The sequence below is a fragment of the Poecilia reticulata genome, linkage group LG16, assembly GCF_000633615.1.
Source record: "Poecilia reticulata strain Guanapo linkage group LG16, Guppy_female_1.0+MT, whole genome shotgun sequence".
Lineage (NCBI taxonomy): Eukaryota > Metazoa > Chordata > Actinopteri > Cyprinodontiformes > Poeciliidae > Poecilia > Poecilia reticulata.
Window position 1 is genome coordinate 2,657,992 of NC_024346.1, and position 24,633 is coordinate 2,682,624.

The window sequence follows — 24,633 nt, forward strand, 5'->3', positions numbered from 1 at the left end:
GTCTGTTTGAGCACCAGGCCCAGCGAGCCAGACAACCTACAGACGCTCTCACAGACAAACTGATGTATGCCATCAGTTAAAATGAGTCAGGCGTTAACATTTCCTTGACCGTCTCTTTGATGTTAGTCATCTTCACTCTGCTGTTGAGTCCAACAGGGGGGGAGAGAGAAAGATCAAGTGAGACATAATGAGAGCACACGTTTGTCATGTGGAAATAAAACTCGTAACTCCAATTTTGGTCATTTTCAAGCCTTTCAGTTCAGTTTAAGAACAAAGACGTTTCGGTGACGACTGCAGGAAACTCAGCATGAAACCCTCTGAACCAAGACAGAGTCAGACATGTCACAGTGAATCGAGCTGCCTTGAACTTCACCAACGACTGATGTTTGAGACAAAGCCCTGGTTTATAAAAACAATAACAGTTCTCCTCCAAAATGTTCAGACATTTGCATCAGCAGGTAACAAATAGAGACAGGTTGTTATTAAGGCCGTGGCTGATGCTTGGGTGTCCATAATGTGTAACTCTGCATGTGCAAACAGGTTTAACAGAGAAACAGATGCATTGTTTTCAATCTATCTGTGTTTTTATGTGTTTGCTTCTCTTTTAAATCTGTCTGTGTATAATATTTAATGACTTATTCTAAATTCATTGTGTTTAATCCAGTTGTGGACACGCTTCTGCTACAAATTTTTCATTTAGCACCTTAGCTTTTTTGCTGTCTTTGAAAACATTTAGCACACTTCGCTTTCCCGATGTTTCTGGGTGAAACATTTTAAAGTGCAAACTTACTCATCTGTTTTTTAAACTTTCAGCTGCTCAACATCTGTGTTAAAACTTTTCCTATTGACTAATGAGAATTCTTCAAGAAGCTAGTTGTGTATGTTCATGCTCTTATTTTGAAGAAGACTGTTTATGCAACAGCTTCATTTCCTCTCATCACATTCTCATTTTTTTCACATTAAACTTTAATAAGCAAATGAGAAGTATACCACAAATGAACACATGAGGTATACAGAAGAATACAATAAACAACCAGAAGTATTGATTAAACCATACATACAAAAATTCATACATATGAATTGTTTTGATTCTTTTTCCTTCATAGGTCCAAAGAAACAAAACAATATATAGCTTGACTTACTCAACCATGACCTTACTGAATATGACCTTACATAAAATATTATCTGTAATTTCTACGGATGTTATAAACTGTTAATCAATATTTCTGAATTTAAAGCCATTTTTAGCATGAAAAAAGTTCCACGCTCACTTTTTGACCCTGACCATGTCCTCTTCTACTGATGATTTGTAAAACTGTTGAAAATGAAAACAATTGAACATCTTTAAATGAACACTGTTACTGACACTGGGTCAAAAATGGCCTCCTCTGACGGTTATGAGGGCTGTTAAATCCATTTTTTGGTTTGGCTGCTGGCGAGGTCAGCAAGCAAAGAAGATAAATAAATCAGAATACGTTTAAGTGTTTGATCCAAATGTTGAGTAGCAGAATGCTTGTTTGTAAACCTGAATGTCCTCCCTCGGGCTGAGCATTGACCTTAGACCCCTGGAGAAATGCAGCGGCTGGAGAATCTCGGGATGAGGTGATGGTGAAGATGTTGCGTGGGTTTCTGTATCAGTGGAAGTGGAGAGGGCATCGTCACAGAGATGAGATGGGAGACAGATTGAAGTTGACAGAGACTGTGATGAGAGAGAAGTGAAAGCAGAGTTCCCTTCCTCCTGGGACACACTGCGCTTGGTGTGTGTGTGTGTGTGTGTGTGTGTGTGTGTGTGTGTGTGTGTGTGTGTGTGTGCGTGTGTGTGTGTGTGTGTGTGTGTGTTTGTGTGTGTGCGTGCTGCAGGCTGCTGCACTTCGACAGATGCTCTCATTAGTCAAACAGGAGCTCTGTCCGCTCTGTGAGGCTCATTAACCAGCACACTTCGACACAATTAACCCGACCTGCACCGTTTCTCCTCATCCAACCTGGGAATAAAATGAGTTAATTTAATAACTTTTCCTACACTACAAAAACTCTTCACCAACATGTTGCAACAAATACATGTTTGTTTCATGTTCACCTGAGTGGACCTGACCTGTTGAGTCCTTTGACTGATTTCTGCTGAGGATTTTCATCAAACTGAGTCAGACTAAGCAGCAGGAATCTGCTCCGTGATGTTTCTCATCGCTAGCGTAGAAGGCTGCCTCGTGGTTGAGGTTTTGTTTTCCGAACAAACACAATGAACCTGACAACTTCACTGTGATGATAAGACTCTGCAAAGCTGCAACCAGCCGCTGCAGCGACTGTTGTTCTCTCTGTAATGAAACAAATCAAACACAACATGTTCAGTGAGCTCAAAGGCACAGCAGCACGTTGCTTGTCTGCGTGTGACAAATGGATCTGGACCAAGTTTTTTTGTTTTTTTCTGGATCTTTGACAGTAGGTAAATAAAATTGTGCTGTGTGGGATGTGAAACCTGGTAACAGACACCTTTCCGCTTCCACTTGTTGGATATTTACATTTGACTACAGTTCGTAAACAGACCCTATGACAAAAAACAGATTATGATTCGGTTCATTCTTTAAGTCAAGTTTATTTACACATTTGGTTTAAAATAGTTTGCATACTGAATAAGAGATAAACAACATATCTACTGATTTTGCTCCATATTTGTATAGCTGCTTTGCATTTCCTCAAGAAAACCTCACAGCTTGGGCAGATTTTGTCTTTTTCGTTTGTCAGAAGTTTTAAACCTCGTAATGAAACACACAGGCTTTTCTGGCTGCTTTTCTGCAGCGTATTTCATGTGATTTCAACAGTCTTAAGCCTCACAACAGCTTTGCTTTGCTACAATAACATTAGCAGTGAACTCCACTCTTGCCTGCAATGGATTTATATTGATCTGAAGACGGCATGGAGCTCAGGAGATCCACAACCTCCGTAACAAGTTTCAGCAACCCTCCTAGAAGTGAATTAGCCAAAGTAGCAGCTTTTGGAAGACTGGGCTAAAAATGTTCACTGTGTGTGTGCTTTGTGTTATGCTGCTGCGCTGCATGAGTGTGTTGCTGGATGCAGGAAAAGCTGCGTGTTTACCCACACAATAGAGCAAATCTAAGCCTTTGATCACCCGACTGAGTCGCCAAATCTGCTGGAAAATGTGTGAATGAGGGTGTGTGATTATCTTTCTGTCTTTGTGGGGACCATTTACATATTTAGATCATAAGTAAAGGATAGTTAGGTTTGGAAATAGAGCCTTGGAATGGAATGTGTCAATTTGAGTGTTAGAGTTATTTCTTACCTGGTCATCAGACTGCAAAATTAGAGATCCTAAAAAGAAACAATTCACTTGGTCTAAATATGACGTAATTTTTCTATTAACCTAAAAGGTGTTGTGAAACACAAAAACTCATAATGTCTTTAAAAATTGTATATTTTTATTTTATTTTTACACTGGATTGAGGCAAGTTTCCTCAAAGTTTTCATGTGCATCTTACGTGAGATATCTGTTGAAACAAATAAAGGTGTTCAGTTTGTGATCCAAATATAAAAGTGACAATGTCAATAAAGTAACAATGAAGCATCTTTATTTTTTTGTAACACACAATTTTAATATATTTGTCAAAAATGTCTTGATATAAACAGCTTGAGTTAGAAACTGGAGCTCCTTGCAATATACAGTATGTTCTCATTTCCTGTTAGCATTTCCAAGCAGTAGCAGCACAAACACTAGTTTCTCCTCTTCCTATGTTTGGTCCTCTTCACCTTCATTTTCTTTGTCGTTTCTGCATCGCATTATTTTCCCCAGTTCAAACTGACAAGGTTGAATTTTATTCATTGCAAAAAAAAATTGCTGTTCTGGCTGGAAGGAGCTAGCATTGTAGCACCTAGCATACATCATCACCCAGGAAGCATAGCAGCATAGACACGTGCAACAACTGTGCAACATTTTGATTAAATTTATAAAAAATAAGTAATCTACAATATTTTTACTGTATTGTTTTATGTATATTGTTACAAATAATCAAAGATCCCTTTAGGTTTAGCTTAAGTAATTTTGACAACAAAAACTAAATGTAATGGAGAATATAACCCTTTAGCAACAGTTCACAGTCCATAATGGTTCATAAGCATAAATGTAATCTCAAAATGATTGATTGCTTATTTTGTCCTCATTCATATAAAAGATAAAAGTCAAAATGGACAAAATATGGTGTGTCAAATGTTGAGGCTACAGTGTCATCATAATACCCTTAATTGGTTATTAGTAGGCATTTTTGTGCACCTCTGATTGGTTGAAAATCTAAAAGTTTGATAAAACAGTAGTTTGTAGTAATATCAGCTGAGGTGTGGTTTGAAGTCTTTACCCACATGAACACAGCATCAAAATATCCAGTTTTACACCTTCATTGATTTTTAACAAATATGTTCAACAAAGTTGTGAGTTTGAGACATACACACAGAGAAAGAGAGAGAGACAACATTAAAAGCTCAAACATCGTTTACACACACTCACAGATCATCAAAACTGAGGATTCGTCACACTGAGTGACATACACTTTCACACTGAATTTAAAAAGCTCACAGCGGCGCACTAAAATACACGCCGTTACCCAGATGCAGAGCTAGGAGCTCCACAGCTGCACTCCTTCAAGTCCCTGGAGGTGGTTGGCCGTTATTTACAGACCCCACCCACAAGCAGAGAGCCTCCACCAGCTGAGGAGATGGATCATTTAAAGAAGCATGATTTACAAAACTGATTCCCAAATGTTGTCACAATGCCGAGGAAGAGGCCCACATGGTTATAAATTTGAGCAGACGCAACCATCACACCCCCGCATTTGTCATCCAAAGAGATCCTCCATCAATAATCAAGGAAGTGCCGCATTAAAGTTTCACCGCTTTATTTTTTAATGGTTGACAAAAGTCCTCAGATATTCATAATTTAGACGACAGTCGCTGTTTCTCGGATTACATTGGATACTGTTAAGTTAGCATGATGATGCAGAGTGAGAGATGAGGAGCTACCACAGAAATAGCCACAACCAGCTGGCTCCTGTCCCTAGATAGAGCCTTCCCTTCCCAACGCTTTTTAAATGCTCCATAATCCGAGTTACTTGATTTATTTGTTACAGTAAATTGACCATAACGACAGTAATGATGGTGACCCAAAAAGTGATGACCCTAATCTTGGGTCATGATTAAAAGAACAAGATCCTGAAACATGTGATTGAAATGAGCTAGGAGGGAGCTAAGTGTGTAGCCACTGCTTCTCCACATCAAAAGGAGTCGAGTATTGGACATCGGGCCAAGATGCTGTTCCCATAACCCCCCAAATTTCTTCTTTTCTTTGCTAATGCGACTCAAATACATCCATCCATCCATTTTCTTACACTCTTGTCCCTTAGTGGGGTCAGGAGGGTTGCTGTTGCCTCTCCAGCTAACGTTCCAGGCGCGAGAGGCGGGGTCACCCTGGACAGGTCGCCAGTCTGTCGCAGGGCAACACAGAGACACACAGGACAAACAACCATGCACACACACACTCACACCTAAGGACAATATGGAGAGGCCGGAGAAAACCCACGCATGCACAGGGAGAACATGCAAACTCCATGCAGAAAGACCGGGGCCGGGAATCGAACACAGAACCTTCTTGATGCAAGGCAACAGTTCTACCAACTGCGCCACTGTGCAGCCCACTCAAATACAACAACATGTATATGACAACAACATGTGGCACAGTGGCGCAGTTGGTAGAACTGTTGCCTTGCATCAAGAAGGTTCTGGGTTTGATTCCCGGCCCCGGTCTTTCTGCATGGAGTTTGCATGTTCTCCCTGTGCATGGTGGGTTTTCTCCGGGTACTCCGGTTTCCTCCCACAGTCCAAAAACATGACTGTCAGGTTAATTGGCCTCTCCAAATTGTCCCTAGGTGTGAGTGTGTGTGTGCATGGTTGTTTGTCCTGTGTGTCTCTGTGTTGCCTCCGCCTCTCGCCCGGTACGCCAGCTGGAGAGGCACCAGCAACCCTCCCAGCCCCACGAAGGGACAAGGGTGTAAAGAAAATGGATGGATGTATTTGAGTGGGCTGTTGTAAAAAAAAAAATAAATAAATAAATAAAATAAAACAACAACTCAAATACATGTTGTTTTGTTTTTCCCAATTGTGACTAAAGAAAATCTTTATCCAGAAAATCTGGATATAGTGATATAGCAGTGAAAAAGCCGGAGCCCAATTCTGAACTTTTCACCCTGAAAAGATACAATCTGTGCCACTTCCATGTATGGTACTAATACAGATACGTATCAGATTGTCTGCAGTCTGTCTGGTCATGTTGCATTTTATCCAGCTTGTAAGTCATGCATGTGAGAGATGCATTATGAAATTATGAAAGAAGCATATGTCACTGAAGTGAATCACATCACAATCCCACTACTTATGTTTCTGATTACACATCAAACAGGCTTTGGGGATGTAAACTGTTCCCACAGAAGTCTCATTGTGATTGCATTTAATTAGTAGTATAAAAAAACATGCAAAAAAAGTGGATTTCAGCAAAAGAATCAGAATTGGGCCACAAGATCTTTTGTGTGTCCTGCATGTTTTATTGTACCTCATATAAAGTAGTTGTTCTCTGAATGTTTGAGAGGAAATGCCATCACTTAAATGAGGGGTCTTGGAGCAGGGACACCAACCTGATGGACGCCACTGGTCTGGGAAGATTTGACATGACTTTGGATGTCTGGTCTGGTCTAAGATGTTCTGGTTTGTGTTTCTCTTGTTGAGTTTTATGCATCCTGGACTGATCTTGTGTGATCACACACACTTTCACTTTTGGGTCTTTCTTGTCTCACTTCCGTCATATTTTGGATGTTCTAGTTTGATCTTCAGGTGTAATCCTTATAACCTGTTGTGATTTGATTTTTTTCCCAGTGTTTTTTTTTTGTCTTTTTCTCCCTTTATGTTCTGTCTTTTTTGGACATCTTTTCTCATTTTCTTGCCCTTTTTTTTTTCAACTCAATTTTCTCTTGCTTGATTTTATCAAGTCTGAGCTTGCAAATGTTTGATTTTCCTTTTCCTTTCAGCAGTTTTTACCCTCCCTTTCATGTTCTCTGCCTTTCTAGTCATCTTTTCATCTTCTGCTGTAACTCTTGCAGAACCAATCTCCCAAACACAGACACACACACATCAAGTACGTCCCTCCGATTGTTGAAAGCCTTTGTTATTTTTTGACGACGCGTAGCAGCACTCTACCTGTCGATGCTACCAGATTAAAACAAACACTGATCTGGCGGTGTATCCTCTTCTACTCATCACGCTTTCCATAATGCTTCTTCTTTCTAAAGAAGACATCAGGAAGATACATTTGTTGTTGTTGATTTTCGATTCTTTTAGCAGTGATTGTGTGTCGGTTGCCACTTTTTTCTCTCTCTTGTTGTGTCTCTTGCAATGTTTTTCCTCCTCACCCACCCATCTGTTTTCCCTCCTGTATTATTGATCCTCCCAGCAACCGTGTCAATACAAATCAGGCCTGTGGATCCACTTTTTGCCTGTATTGATTGGACTCAGCGGCCATGGTGCTCCTGAGCAAAAAGCAGCACCACCACCCTTCGCCCCCCTCAGGGCTACGCATTCTCCTCCGTGGGAAACAGAGATCCTGATTGCCAACTGGAGCAAAGCTGCGCTTAGTTTCAGCCTCGGCTCACTGGGAATTGAGTGATGGCGGCTGATGCAATGATGTCATCAGTTCGCTCTGTGGACACAGCGGCCATATTTAATTTATGTCGCTTTAAAGTCTCATCTGATCCCCCTTTTGATCTCCAAACCTCTAGTTTGTGTCATTACAGCCCCTGGAATTTTTCTGCATACATATTCTAACCGCCCTGCATAATTCAGTACATTGCAGCATCATGTTTACATTAATTTTACTTGTTTTCAATTTGCCAGGTCAAATAGAATATAACCCGTATAACTTTGTCTTAGGAGGAGGATTTCAGGTGCAATCAAGTTCAATCAATCTTAGTTCTTTTTAATCTTCTTATATTTTGTCACGTTCACACAAAGGTAGATAACTTAAGGCTATAATATTTAAAATAAATCAGTTAATTCAACTCCTGTATTATTAAACTGGGCTGAAATAGCTTGAAGGTAAGTGGTTAAAATGGTTAATTATTAACTCAGCAGCAGGAACGAAATCTGGATCCAGAATATGTCTTCGGAAAATCTGAGGCAACTTTAGTTATTAGCTCTATGTCATTTAAAAACTCAAAAAGACTTTTATTTATTCATTTATTATTTTCACATACAAGGCACAAATTAAATCATGAATGTATTCAAGTCATAATTTAATTCAGCATATTCACATCCCACCCTCTGTTTAATAAACTTTGCAGGATTAAGTCAACACAGAGAAATGCAACCATGCATACTCAGACTACAGGGCTACATAGAGTAGTTAATTAACTTAATTAACATGGTTTTGGACTGTGCAGCACCTTCTTAATGGAAAGTAATGGTACTATGCCACTTGCTTTTTTCTCCTTTTCTTTTTGGTATTTATACAAATTGATCAAATGACTTCTTTGGGAACTGATTCAGATTGAGAAAACCAGGAAACATTATCTCTCAGAGTTCTTTATTTCCTTTTAATCATTTCTAAACCAATCAAAACGTCTTCAACCTGCATCCATTCTGGTCTTTTTTTGTCTTTGTCGATGTTGAAAAAATAATGCTGTTGCATTCAGCTCATCGCAGATATCTTGCCTCTGCGCTTTTTACTTTTTCCTCCTTCGTTTCCACTCTAACCACAGAGTCCAACTCTAATTGAGTTTCTGTGTAGCTGTTCGCTCCTCCTACACGCCATCCTGAGAGCCCAGATGTCACTTTTGACTCGTTGTGGATTAGGTTAGTGGTCAGGAAGAGGGCACTCTGTACTAACACACACTGTGAAGCAATGACATAGATTTTATTCTGTGTTATGTTCTGTAATATTAATTTTACATCAGTTTTGTTTCCATATATTGCTATTTTAATTCAAGTGAAGTAAAAAAAAGACCCAAAGGTATTAATACTCTCACCACAGCTAGCTAATTTAAAGTAGCAGAAAACATAAGCCATGCAAAGAATGCAACAATCAAAACAACAATAAAGCAGCTGCTGATGAATATATATATAAGAAATTATATAAAAACTGACACCAAACATGTTAATTGTTTTAGTTTATGACTAGGTTTATTTAGAAAATCTGTGTGATGTTGAACAAGGTCAGCATCTCTGCTGCAGATTAGTTCATCTGTAGTTTCCACCTGCAAAGACATGCAAGGTCTTCCACTGTGTTTTGTCAAAATGAGATAAAGAACAATTAAAAAACTGATTGGGGATTCTGTTTACCTTTTACCTTTGATGACTTTTTAACGGCTTTTATGCAATTTGCTTTTTGTGCTCAAAATTAGCTTTATGTGCCATCCTGAAAAGTCAAGATGTCTAGTTGGTTATACTCTTAAGCAGGGGTGAAAGTAGTTTTTAATTCTTGGGGGTACTATGACAAAAGTATATATATATAACTGCTTCTTTGTGTGCTTTTGAATTTCTGTGCTGATTATTTTTTTTGCGAAGTGATAAAAGCTGGGTAGCTCTTGAATTGTTACAAAATAAAGCTGTATTTCCTTCAGCCCACTGGCTGCAATGTTGACACCTTGAGATGCCATGAGACCTAAACTCTGAACATCATGGCATGGAGTGATCCCAGTTTTCCATGTCTGGCATATAACCATTAATTTTATCTTTTAAACTGGTTCTATTGATCCTGTGTCCAGACAGAGGGACAATCAGTAGCTCAGCATCAGGACCTGTTTGTTCTGAAGATCCTGCAGCTTCCACTTCTCTTCCTAACATGGCGCCTCCTCACCCTGACTCTCATACTGACAGGAGGAACCACAGAGCTCTGTTAGGTTAAAAACTCATCTTCTGAAGTTGGGATATTTTTCCTCCAAAAGGTTCTAGAGAATCACCTCAAACCAGGTGTTGGACTGGATTTTATTTCAATGTCATTTGTGAATTTTAGAGCCTCACTTTCAACAGTGGAGCTATAAAGGTTGAAAAAGGTTATTATTTTGGAGAAAATCTCATCAACATCAATATTTCCACTAAATAAGAAACAAAAAAAAATGTTGATAGAGGAAAAGCCTCTCAGCTCAAAGCAAGATGCCAGAGAGCAATGAAACTATTATTTTTGAATTAGACAATTTAATTTCACATAATTATCGTGGTAGAAGCCATTTATTTGTTAAATACTTAATGAAACATATTCACCGTGTTTGATGTTTGTTGTGAATGACATATAGTCACAAAGAACAAGGTAATCAGTCCAAGTTTGTCGTTTATTGAATGTTCAGAAACTACAGCGGCTCTAAACCACTCGCACCTTTTTACTTTCTCTCTCTTTGTCGTTTAAGCCCGCCCACTCGTTGCCTTGGCAACCACTCGCCCCTCGAGCCGAGCACAGATTACGTTTAAAACATTCAGTCCGTTACGATATCAGGTTTTCAGGCTTGATATTTATTTTGCGATCTTTAATAAGCCTCTCATGAACCCAGCGGTGGTTGATTGGTTAATTTTAAACTCCTGCTCTGCTGGTTATTTTTGATAATGGAACCGAAACGCACAGAATTGCGCAACACCTTGTTAAATAATCACTGAGATTATTATTTTTGTTGGGTCATTAATTTGAAAACGTTTTGTTGACTTTTTGTTGTTGTTGTTCTTTAATAAAGTTACGAACGTTTTGATAAGGAGTCAGAGGATGACGCGCTGCTCTCAGCCTCCTGGCGGCGTTCAGTTTGTCACCTAATGCCGAGATCGACTCAAAACCTCCCGCGATCGACGTGTCGCACCGCTGCTCTAACACAGAACAGTTCAGAAACAATATGAAATGGGCGAGGAGCTATTTATTAACTGATTAAGTTGTGTTTTGGATTGTTCTTGGAAAAACTAATCAGTCACGGCTGATTAGTGCTGCACAGTGAACCCACTGACGTTTTACAGCAGACAGCTGCTCCCGTCTCTTGCAGGTACTGCGTACCCCCGCTAAATCTTTTAGGGGTACAGTACCCTGCCGTACCCCCTTACTTTCACCCCTGCTCTTAACATATCAGCAGATTATAGCCCAAACATTTCTAATGGAAATAATGGCAAACTGGGGAAATAGAGAAATTGTCTTTCATGAAAAAAGTTGATTTGATTTGCTAACTTTAGTAATTATTGCACATTAGTTGGTGTTTTATGGATTGATTTCTCAAATTCTTGTCATGTGTGATTCTCATCATTATCTGCCTTGTTATCTTAGCTCCAAACTATCTCTCTCTCTGTCTCTTCTTCTTCCTTCACTGGTCTTCCTCTTTCATCCCTCTCTCTTCATCAGTAGTGAAAAATGGGGCTTAATTAACTGAGTGCCTGCAGGACTTTGGCTTTCTTCTCATGTGTGTGAGTGTGCTGAGGTAAAGTAGGCCATTCTATAAGGTGGTTAATTAGGATGCAGCAGGCCTCTGTCCGCTGGCTCCAAGGGACCAGATGGAGAGCTGGGTTCACCAACAGAGGAGGGTTTGTTCAATGGGTTTGCTTTGACTTGATTGCAGAATGACAACATGGGCTTGAGATTCTTCTGCAGCACATATCTTCTCTTTTAGTTTGTTTTTACATATAACTATAGTTTTCATGCTTAGCATAGGTTAGACATGAGCATACTTCTTTCAGCTCGATTGTTGCATAAACCAGCAGCCATTTGAACTCAGTAGTAGCTCATTTAAACTCTCAAAGCAATCAGAATGGAATATAACATTCTCTGATGCAAATGGATGGAAACCTTAGAAACATTTTCTTTATGAATTAGAAAAGCTTGAGTGGGAATTCAAACATAGCTTAACAATTTATACATATTTACTAAAATAAAAATTTTAGACAGAAATGACATACCACAGCACAGTGACAGAAAGTTTAAAGATAAAATTATGTAAAGACTTTGGACGATAGTTGAGACAAACATGTACCTTTGTGCTCAAGGAACAATAACTGTTTTACTCCACTTCATCCATCCAATTTATAATTAATTACACTTATTTGTTGTAAAATCAACTAGCAGGCTTGGATTTAATCCGATTTTTTAATAATACAGGCACATTTCTTATTAATGTGAGTTTTATTTACATTACCTTTTAGGTTTGGATTAACTTCACCAGAGATAATACATAATAATAGAAGTAGAAACAGATAAAAAGAGATTTGACTGCTGTATAAGAGTTGCTTATGGCTAAATTAGGGTTAGAGTGCGGGTTTTGATGTCTTCCATGTTTTTATGTCTTTAATGTTTTTAATTTCTTTTTATTTCTTTTCTACGTTTTAATGATGTAAAGCCTCCCGGAAAACGTCCCAGTTAAACGACGTTTAACTAAAGTTCTACGGGGTTTAGAGTCCCAGTTGACAGAGTTTCAACTAAAAACCTAGAGGTTGGAGTCCTTGTCAAACGGTGTTTTTGACTAAAGTCCCTGAGGGTTAGAATCCCAGTTAAACGGCGTTTAACTAAAGTTCTACAGGGTTTAGAGTCCCAGTTGACAGAGTTTCAACTAAAAACCTAGAGGTTGGAGTCCTTGTCAAACGGTGTTCTTGACTAAAGTCCCTGAGGGTTAGAGTCCCAGTTAAACGGCGTTTAACTGAAGTCCTAAAAGGGTTTTAATGTTTTTTTTTTTTTTTTTAAATCTTTCTCTTTCTCACTGTTTATTTAATGTCACATGCTGTTTTTATTTTAATTATGTAAAGCACTTTGAAATGCCTTGCTGCTGAAATGTGCTTTACAAATAAAATTTGATTGATTGATTGTATATTTTCTAATGATTTTTCAACAGGTTATAAGTAAATTTAGAAATGTAATTGCGTTGAGTTTTGATCGTCTGTTTGCATTGTTTTACTTGAAATATGTTTTCCTATTTAAAGAAATGATTTGGAAAAAGCAGAAATCTGTTTGAAGGAAATAATAAATTGTTTTAACATAAACAATCAAAGGCTGTCAGAAACTCTTAAATCTATCTGTTGAGTGCAGAATAGAAAATCTTGTTTTTTCCAACCCTTGAAAAAAAGACATTGTGTCACATAAAGTAAAACATAGTTTTAGAAAGTTTTTAAGTCTACACAAAAGAAAAATGTCCCAAACACAACAACACAAAGCTGAAAACATAAGTTTTGTTGTCCTGGCAACCAGGCAACAAGTCACTACAGAAATACATCCCACACTGTCAGTCGAACACATAAAAGCACCAGCGGTCAAATACACATCAGTGTGAGCATTTGTGAACATTATTAAGGGTAAACTGGATGGTGGCAGGCAGAGCTATAATAGTTGGGCCTTCACTCTGACAGAAACACATTGCTGAGCTCTGATCCTTCTCCAGAGTCAACACAGCTGTGTGTAAAGTCACCTGATGCACACAAACAGCAGGCTTTTAAGGAGTACACTGATCTTTTGTCATTCTGCCAAGGAATAAAAACGCTGGCTGGTAATTTAGGTAAAAAATGACCTAAATTACGATAACAGTTATACCAACTCCTATTTTTTGGCCATTTTTGATTATTGTGCAAAAAATAAAAATGACAATCAAGGGGAAAAACAGTGGAATTGGCAAAATTAAGGGTATTCTCAAACCCACATAGTCATTTGACAATTGTAGCATTTATTCAATTTTGAATTGTGAAACGGACCAAACCCACCTGTGGTGGCGCTGCACAAAGAACCAGTGAAGGAAGCAAAACAAAAACCTGAAGAAAACACTGAGCGCAACTTCCTTCTTCATAAAAATATAAACAAAAATGGAGTGGGTCAGATCTTAGCAGTTGCAGGATTTCAATTTTGTTGTTGGTAAAAGACCAAGAGCCATTTCAACTGCCAGCGCTAGTCACACAAGTTTGTCTTGGTTGTATTTACCCAGAATTCCCTGTACTGTAGTCCGCTTCCTGCTTTGGAGCTGCTTACACTTAGCATTTACATGTGTTTGAACCGGACAGAGTTCACGTCATAATTAATCTGAGGCCTTTAGGTTTGTAAGCGAACAAAGGTTTGATTGTGCATTTACACCTCTACAAACAAACTGAACTTTCTGGACAAATGAACCAGAGTTTTATCAACGTGGTCTAAACGGGGCTGGTATGAATGCACCTTTAATGATCAAGATAAAAAAAAGCATTGCAAAGCAGCTAACTAGGTCAACCTTGGTGAAATTCAACTCTCACTGGAAACAAGTCCAACTTCCTGCCAGCAACAGGGACCAAACTCTGACAACGTTTGATCAGGGTGTGACTGTAACAAGAGGCCTCGTCCACCCAGAGGACTGGCTGAGCGACATGGCTGAGCGACATGGTCCAACGTCGTCTCTATGTCCACAAAACACATGTAGACTGGTTGGGCGAACTCCCATGAAGCCTCTATTATCCTGTGGATGTAGAGCCTTTTTGTTCGTTGAATAAAATATGCTGTAAAGACCCAAATCTGTTTCATTTCCGCTTTTATATTTTAGGCCCAAAAGCCAAAGAGTTTTTAAGAGAATGAGATGACGGCGCTGCATTTAGCTTCTGTTCCTGCGCTCTTTGGCAGCTGATTGCAGAACTCTGTATTTTCTCCTCTTTGGAAATATTTTTACAGCAAACACCCTTTTCATTTTTATTTTTCTCTTTTGAAGCCTTCAAAAAAAACAACAAAAAAACTTGAATCTCTGCGTTTTGAGGGGGTCGTCATGCTGTTTCTGGTTTATGCTTGCTTTTGCCTTTTATGTGTTTTAGATCTTCTTGCACTTTCCTTCTCATCTTTAATGTCTCTTGCGCGTGCTGATCACAGATGTTTTTCTCCCCCTGTTGCGCTGCTTAGCAGGTTGTGGCAAACAGGTTTATTGAAAGCACTTTATATATAAACTTGTCTTTCAATTGACTAAGTTTTCATCATCGGCTTTGTGACAACCTGTAGGCGTGACTGTATTTTAATTTAGTCCCCTACATCTTGCTTTCCTCCCCTCCCCTAATTGAGGCGAAGCACTCGCAGCAGAAGCGGTTTTCTATATTTGAAGCCGAGTTGGTTGGCTGCCACATCTCCTCTTCACGCTAAATCCATCAGCTGCCATTCAAATCAGATACTCAGAGGAGAAAGACAGAAAATAGCTCCTCTCATTGTGTCTCTGTCCCCTCGATTCTGTTGCCTCCCGCTCCAATCCTCCCAACGATGGTTGTAACTGATCCTCTGTGAAAAAAATGGAAATTGGAAGACAGCAGATTGGAGTTTGGCGTAAACAAAGCTCAATTCTCTCCCTTTTTTTTAGCTTCGTTTTGCGGAACAAGGCGTGACACGCTTTGCATTGAGATTCAAATGAATAAGTGGTGGCTTAAGATGGACTTATCCGCACTTCACTGGGACTATTTATCCGCTTGTGTGAAGGATGTGTCATTCTCGACTCTTCCTTTCGTAAAAGGCTAAAGACAAAACAGCGTTCTCTGCTCAGCCCATCTGACTGTGAGGAATTATTTCTGTTCAGAGCTTTATGAAACTTTATTGATCTCTGCCAGGAAGTTAGGCCATCCCCTCAGCTGAACTGATCTGGCAGATAAGCGGGGGACAATCAATTCACAATCAGAACACAGAGGAAAAGCTCAAATCTGAGCCAACAGTTATACACGTCAGAGTGTTTGTTTCCCCAATAAGTTCTCTTTTGAGTTGAGGAGGAATTGTTCCAAACATGAAGGCTGCAGAAATATTATAACAGCAGAGGACTGAGAGTGAGAGACAGATCAGGGATAGCAATAAGAGGATTAAGAGGAAAAAGATGAAGGGCTAAAACACAGACTACAAACCAGATAGGTTCAACAAGTTTTACTCACAGAAAAGCAGATGTGTAATGTGGCCGAATATTTCTTCCTGGGACTCAAACTGGAAGTAATCGGGAAATGGAAGTCCGACTCTCTTCTGTAGAGACTTTAGCATCAACAAACTTGAAACTTCAGTGATGAAACTATGATTTTCTGATCAGGCACTGTCATTTAACATCACTGCCGTTCCTGACAATCTATTGGAACATTTGAAATGTTCCAAACATGGCAAAAAGTAAAAATACAATTAAAAAAATATATCAAATAAATGAAAATAAGCAAAAGTGTTGTTGTGCTTTATGGCAAAAGAACTGCCTATGGTTTGACACCTTTGTGGTTCCGTATGTTTCTCACATTTCTCATCTCTTATGTCTCAGATGCATTGATCACCTTTTTGCATTGCTTATTTGCGGATTTTGTTCATCAGTGGCATTACAGTAGCAGAATAACAGAGTGGTTCAAAGCCTCAATCTGTGTGGTATAGAGCTGCTTGATCAGTTAATTAACTACAGTTCATTAGCTGCGCCTTGCTGCCCTTGACTGTCTTAATTGCAAGGGAAAGGCTGCAAGTATTTCTTTGATGCTGCTTCTTCATTTCAGTTTTGTTTGCTAAATAAATAGTGACACTGTGCAATATCATTCACTGTTTATCTCAGGTTGTATATATCTAATATTATTTTTAAACCCTTGTGATGAATTAGAAATTAGTGCATAGTAAGTTTGGTTTTATAGTGATTTACTTTGTTTTTCCACTAGTTTAATTTGTACCAGAACCTGCAACAACTTTATTTTGGCAAAAAGTTTACCTAACTTTTATTACGAAAACATTCAGTAATGCTGGAATGTAAAAGTGCAAATATCTTCCCATCTTCTCACCTATAATTAGCTTGTTTACAGAGTTTTTCCTCCTTCTGTTGTTGGGTTTTTCTGTTTATCTGCAATCAGATCTTTCTTTTCTTCACTCTTCATTGATGTACCTCCTCCTGGATTGTTTTTAAGAGACACGCGGCTGTGTGAAGCGTTTCCCCCTCACCCCTCTAACCTAAAAACTGTGCTGCAGTTCAGTGCCAGGGAAAATGTAATCTCACCAATGAAAGGAACTTACCCCAAAACTCAGGGGGATATGAGTTAAAGCAGAGGGATGAAAGAAATCATGGATAAAAAGCTGAGCAGAACAAATTGAATCTCATTCTGAGGCATTTCTTCACGTGTTAGACAGTCCGGAAAGTCTGAGAAAACATCCTACAGCTGGTGTGGAGAATCTGTCTAACGAGAAAGTGAAAAAACTTGCTTAAATAGCATCATTTTACATCTGAAATGAGGAAAAGGTTGGACACATTAAGCCATGCTTGAGACATCCATTCGGTGTGAAAAGTGATGCTGCGCGACCCGGGTTCTGCTCCTCCGGAGCCTTGGCACGCCTGCGTGTGTTCGTGAAGTTCTGGCTTCAGCTCGGCGCCTCACATCAGGGATCTCTGCGGCGTTCAAGCTGTGAAGTAAATTTTCTGTGCTGAGAGGGATAAGTGCAAGGATGTGAAAGGGTGCTTCATTTAAGAGAAGCTAAACTCAGGTGAGACGAGTCTGAAGGCTAAACGGTGGTCTCCCTATTCAGCACAGACAAAAAAAAATCTATTTGACACAGCAAAATAGGTACATATAATTAAAGCACAAAACCAAGTGAACCTGTTTTTAGGTAATTTTGTGACGCTTTCAGATGAAATTATTTATCTTCTACAGCTCTATCCTTCTGAAAAACATGTTTTACATTTGCCAGCTTGTTTTCATTACTGAATTTAATTAGATTGCGACTTTAATTTGGAGCAGAATTGCTTGCAAAAGTAATTTTTAAATGAAGATGTTGATATTTTGCTTTAGTTGTCCTGGATGATGGATGTGGTGAGCAGCAACTGGATTAAATGTCCTACTTTGAGATGAATAAAGTATTCACTCTTTCATTCATTCATTTGTACATCCTCGTATTTATTCTTGCTACAAACGTTAATATAACATTTTGGGTTTTAAGTGACAGACTGATAGTAGTTTGACATGTTGAAGTGGAAAATCAGGATACATGGTTTCCAAAATCCTTGTTTTTAAATACAGATTTAAAAAGTAGAGACACGTTTTTCATATATATCACGTCTTGACACACAAACACACTTACAGTTGAAACCAGATATTAAAATATACCAAATAAGTAGACATATGCATATTTTGTCTCACTGTGTGAAGTTAAATCAGACCAAACTTCTCTTGTTTTAGGTTATTTATAACTAACCTAAAACCTTAACTAAATGCCAACAGAAGGTATTTTTTGTAACTTTCTTCAGATTTAGGTGTCTACAAACATTTGGTCAGAATCAGCGATAATTGTCTTCTAAATTGTATGACTTGGGTCAAACCTTTTGGGTTTCCCCCACACAGTTTGCTTCAGAGAGTGAGAAGAAAAATAATGTGCCTTTCAATGTGGTTTCAACTGAGTTCATCAATAATGATTGGTAGTTTCCTGTCAACAGTTTGTACCTGAACTGTGGATCACTGCAGCTCCTCCAGAGTTACCATGGACTTGTACACTTGCAGTTTTCTCACCCCGTTTCCATTTTTAGTAAAGCTCTTAGAGATAATCCTTAAACTTCTCCACAACTTTCTCTCTGACCTGCCTGCTGTGTTTCTTGGTTTTCATGATGTTTGTTCTCAAACAAACCCAGAGGCCTTGAAACAACAGCTGGATTTAACCACATGCACACATAAATTTTGCATCCTTACAGTCCTGGCAACAAGACAGATAATCAATCGGCTTCCTTCCTCTGAGTGATCAGGCACCCAGAATGCTTCACTGTCGATATGAAAGGGCGTCATTCTGTAATGGCGTTCAGTGGTTCCCCATCCGGAGGGGAAAGAAGTCTTCACAAGTCATTATTCTGGTGTCAGTGACCTCTGACCTGCCTGGAGGCTCGGAGGAGGCTCTGCCGGCTCCCAGATGTTTGCTTTTATTCGGTCAGATGGAGTTTTTAAAGTTTGCGCCTCGCCTGATGTCTGCTGTTGACCTGTGGTGCTGCATCTGAATGTGTTAATATTTATCATGATAATGGGACAGATTTCATGTCCCTTTCATACACGGGCCACAGCTCAGCGTATGTTAAACAACCATCAGGAATGGATGTGATTATTCTGGATTTTATGCTTTGACTGAAGAGCAGTGATGCATACAGACAACAGGAATGTGTGCCTCTTCCTTATTATCACCCTGTCCTCTTCTTCAGATGAAGATGACCTTCTTGTTGCCATATGGGAGACTCTTTTATGGTTTAGGATGTTTTTCATGGGTATCAAGGACTTTAAAGAACCAGAGGGACTGAAGATATACTGTGAGGAGCATCTAGTTTTTATTTAATTAAGACTGTTTCAGTTTTTCTCTTTTATTTATTTTTGTTTTCTTACATCTATTTCTTCCTTTGATCCATCCATCCATCCATTTTCTTTCACCCTTGTCCCTCAGTGGGGTCGGGAGGGTTGCTGGTGCCTCTCCAGCTAACGTTTCGGGCGAGAGGCGGGGTCACCCTGGACAGGTCGCCAGTCTGTCGCAGGGCAACACAGAGACACACATGACACACAACCATGCACACACACACTCACACCTAGGGGCAATTTGGAGACAGTCCTGACAGTCATGTTTTTGGACTGTGGGAGGAAACCAGAGTACCCGGAGAAAACCCACCCATGCACAGGGAGAACATGCAAACTCCATGCAGAAAGACCGGGGCCGGGAATCAAACCCAGAACCTTCTTGCTGCAAGGCAACAGCTCTGCCATCTGCGCCACTGTGCAGCCCTTGATATGTTGTTTCGTATCCAATACGATACAGAAGAACCCTAACCCCAAATTAACTGAATTATAAATGTATTTGATAACTTTGCACCTGTAGAGCACATTTAAATACACCAATATCTTCACTGACTTCATCAAATTTAAAAAAAACACACACACAAACTTGCAATTAGAAGTATAACAGCCAATGTAAAATAAATAATGAGGAAATTGAAACTGACAAAAATAATAGGTTTATCTTGGTCAAACATGCAACAATAAGCTGAAACCAACCTGATTTTAAACATAGCTCAAAATAAATAATAAAGCAAATGTTGCTCAAACCAAAAATTATTGAATTCACAGATCAAAACTTTTTTTCAAAATCGGGTTTGATACAGATATTAATGTCAAATTGGTACATTTCTAGTTTCTTACCCATTAATTCCTTCTTCTTTAACTCTGACTCCCATCTCAGTGGATTGATGTGTCGAGGGACGTCTTCCTCCTCACCTCCTCATCATCCCCTTCGTCTCTCCCCTCCCTCTCTGCTCTCAGTGTGTTGACACACCTTCAGAGGTGATATAAAAAGACAGAAAAAGACGCCGTTGTGTTGGGTTGTCATCTCCTCTCCTCCTCTCCTGTCACCTGCTCATCCTTCCTTTCTTCTCTGCTTCCTCTGAAGTGAAGTTTCTTCTCTTGTCAGGCTGTTGTCTCCCGCGCTGCTGTGAAACGACACAGGAGTCAAAACAACAGCGAAGCACCGAGGCACCCCCCAAACTGAACAAATCCCCCTTCAGAACCAGGCGACATGAAATAATAAGAATAAAGATGGAGAGCAGAACCGTAGACATGACAAGCATGTGTGTTTTTAGTGGGCAGGTGGGAGCACCTGCTGTGCTCCTTTCCTGTGTTTCCACTCTCAAAAGTTTTGTTGTTTTATTTTGGAGGAGCTGCTTCTTTTTCTCCTTTTTCATCCCTTGCTCCTTGGTTCTTGTCTTCTCGTGCAGCAGGGTGGAGATGAAACACGGGGAAACATGAGAGATGTTGAAGAGAAATGTCACCTTGTCCCCTTTGGCTGAGAGCTGCTCCCCTTTTAGACCACTGCCTGAGCGAGTGGAGCGGGTTTAGCTAACGAGCTACGTTGTTGCAAAGCTGAGACAACAATAGCAGCACAGAAGCAGCAACCAAAATACACAAAATAGTTGTTTTTCTCAAGATGTATAGATGTAACTTCTTCTATGGTAGATAATCAGGACAGAAGACAAAACAATTGAACAAAATCAAGAAAAATCTCTTCAGCGGCTCGCGTTCTCACTAAAACCAGGAAGATAGAGCACATTACACCAGTTTTAAAGTCCCTACACTGTAAAGCTCCCTGTAGCTCAAAGAATAGACTTCAAAATACTGTTGTTAGTTTATAAATCACTGAACGGTTTAGCACCACAATACATTAAAGATCTGTTATTACTGTATCAACCGTCTAGACCCCTCAGATCTTCTGGTTCTGGTCTGCTCTGCATCCCCAGAACCAGAACCAAACGAGGAGAAGTAGCATTCAGCTTCTACGCACCACAAATTTGGAACAAACTTCCAGAAAACTGTAAAACAGCTGAAACACTGAGTGCCTTTAAATCTCAACTTAAAACCCACCTGTTTAGAGTTGCTTATGGCTGAATTAGGGTTAGAGTGTGGGTTTTGATGTCTTTGATGTTTTTTTTTATCTCTTTAATGTTTTTATCTTTACTTTTTAATTTCTTTTTATTTCTCTTTCTCACTGTTTCCGTTTTAATGCTTTTTTTATTTTAATTATGTGAAGCACTTTGAAATGCCTTGCTGCTGAAATGTGCTATACAAATAAAATGTGATTGATTGATAGCGTTCAGTTGTTCAAGTTTACAGACAACAATGTTATATTCTCATACTAAATAATTATCTTCTTCTTTCTTTCCACATTCAGGTGATGAGTGGTACCTGTGCAGGTTGACTCTGAGCATGCCCAGTCAGGCTGACCTGCAGTGGGGGATGTTTCCGTCGCCTTACCTGGGCGCCGTGGGTCCTGATGCCACATCTGGCTCTCTGGTCTACCGGCTGTCAGCGAGACAACGAGACGGCGCGCTGGGACAAGCTCAGTTCCTCCTACTTGATGGTACATTCTCCTGATATGTTAGCACAATTAGCTAAGCATATAAAATACAGTTTTGCATTGCTGTTTAAGTTAGGATCATCAAATTAACTCAAAACTTGTGAAATGGATGAATTAACCCCCAGAACTAAAGCAAAATATCTTATGAAGATGTTAGCTAAATCTGTTAAGAGAGCGTCATCATCTACAGTAAACATGGGCTGAAAAGCCACTTATAGAGGAAGAAGTCAACCAGATTTGCAACTACACTCATGGACAAAGACCTTAGTTATGGATTATCTGTCTGTCCATCTGTTCATCAAGTAGTGGGCACCGCAAACTAAAATGCTAGCTACGCTAACTAACCCCAAAGAACTAATCATAAACATTAGCTCAATTAATGCTATGCTAATGGTGTTAGCATGCTAAAATGCTAAATTCAACCATTCAACTGTAGGTTTACAAAACAACCAACTACATCAGTGCCTTAGAAATTACTTGGGAAAATTAAATATGCAAATTGTTTTCACAGTTAGCAAAAATATTAAAGTGGTAAGCAAAATATCAGCTCTGCTATTAGCGCATTAGCATCTATCTATCTATCTATCTATCTATCTATCTATCTATCTATCTATCTATCTATCTATCTATCTATCTATCTATCTATCTATCTATCTATCTATCNATCTATCTATCTATCTATCTATCTATCTATCTATCTATCTATCTATCTATCTATCTATCTATCTATCTATCTATCTATCTATCTATCTATCTATCACCTTGCTTTGTATCCTTTTTCTTTTTTTACCTGTCACAGTCAAACCTTGTTTTTCCAGTCTATTTTTCTCTAAACCTGTCATGTCTTTGCTTTTATCTCCTGCCTGTATCTGTAATTAGGTCCGCTCCTACTCTGCCAGGCACTCTGTGACAAACCTGTTTTGCTCAAAGGAGTGATTTATAAATAAAGATTGACTTGTTGGATTTCAATTACTGTCAAGAGGGAAAAGGAGAAAAAAAAGTGCATAAAAAGCACAGAGCTACACTCTTAATCGCTCCCCGGGGCAAAGAAATGCGAATAATAGCAAAGTCTCAGGAGAGGAAGGTAGCGAGTGGGAGAGTTAAAGGGTGGGCGTACGGGTGCCGGTGGCTGTGGATTTTTATTTTTAATTATTATTATTTTTACATTTTATGAGAGAAGAAGAAGAGAAGAGGAGGAAGAAGAAGGAATGATATTTATAGAGCTAATTTTTAATGCTCCCATATTAAAAGCTTCCCTTTGGGATAACGTGAGCACGTGTGCACTGACGAATAATCCAATAATTTAAGTTACAATCTGCGTTTGGCGTCATGTCAAATGTGTAGCCAGTGTGTATGTGTAGCGAGGACCTAATCAGTGGCAATAATAGGATTTTACCCAGTCTGAACATCAAAAATGTACTGTTTATTATTGACCTTTTTTTTCCTAATCGCCACCAAACCAAAATAACTTTTATAACATCACACAAAAATTAGCCATAATGGTAGCTAGCTTTTATTACCCAGTAGGGTTTTTAGATTTACTTCACTTCTGCAGAAAGTCAAAAGTGATTGCGAGAGAGAAGCACAAATAGAGAGAATCTATTTGTGCTTTAAATTTGCTTAGTGCTATGTTTATTAACTAATTCGCAGTTAGTAAAATGCAAGAAAGAGATTTTAGCATGTTTTACATTCAGTTAAGTTAAATTACTTTTTCATCTGGTGATGGTAAGGAGATATAAAATAATGGAATAGTCTGAGTTCACCAATCTGATCCACCTTCTACTTAAAAACACTAGAAAGAAACATCAAACATGAATTAAAATTATACAGACTTGCATCCTTATGGGTTTTTATGCAGGTTTGTCTTATCAAAAGAGCAGAAAGGACGCTCTCTACCTCCTGCTGTTCCTCTGTTGCGTTGCACCGCAGCACAAAACTCTGCAAACACCTTCAACGTTCCAGGTTTCTCAAAAGATTTGAGCTCACAACACACCTCCATGTCAAGTTGGAGAGGGTTTTACGTTAGCCTCGTCAAAATGGATAGCAGCTTTTGAAAATAATGAAAGAGCAGAGCCGTAGGAGGAGATCAAACAGTTTAAGTATAGTTTTATCCCACTGGAGGTTGTTAATTTCGAAACCTTTCGTAATTAGTGACAGCTAATTGGAAGCACAGAAAGAGACAATTAAAAAATAAAACATTTTTATAATTGAGACAATCAAATCTTTGAAGAGCTTTAATGCTGATTTTTTTTTTTCTCTTGCACACACATTGTTTTTTATAGAGACTGAAATAAATCTGTCACAGAAAAAATATCCAAGAAGGAGGAGATGATTGACAGTCGGGCTGCGGCTGCTGCTGCAGAACCCTCTGGTCAACAGCTGGGGATTCTTCTCCTTTTCTTCCCCTCGTCTTCGTTCTCATCTCCTTTTCCATTATTCCTCACTTCCACTCTGCTGCCAGCTTTCCATCCTTCCTCTTCCTGCTTTTCTTCTTTCTTTATTCCTCATCTCTCCATCGCTTGCTTCCTCCTGCTTCCCGCTCTCTGTCTCATAAACCCAGAGGGACGTGAGTGAAAATGAGCCCACTCTTCTATTTTTTTCCCCCTGCGTCTTCAGAGAGCGTTAACTAGCTCATAGAACACACATAAATAAACACACAGCCAGCATGCCTCCAGCATCAATTTGCCTCAATTGGCTTTTCATAATTGGACAGCTGGGACTCCGTCTCTTTATTTATACACAAGTGGACAAGTTGAAAGATGGTTGTTTACGTGAAAAAAAAAAAAAAATCCACA

The 24,633-nt window shown here is 39.2% G+C and overlaps 1 protein-coding gene across 2 annotated transcripts in view; it reads left to right on the forward strand.

Moving 5' to 3' along the window:
• Positions 1-24,633, forward strand: part of LOC103477590 (neural-cadherin) — a 136,531-nt gene that overhangs the window by 39,815 nt on the left and 72,083 nt on the right. For both annotated transcript variants that reach the window (XM_008430788.2, XM_008430789.2), the window contains exon 2: positions 21,653-21,841. In XM_008430788.2, coding sequence (XP_008429010.1) covers positions 21,653-21,841 — 189 coding nt within the window. The remainder of the gene's footprint in view (positions 1-21,652; positions 21,842-24,633) is intronic.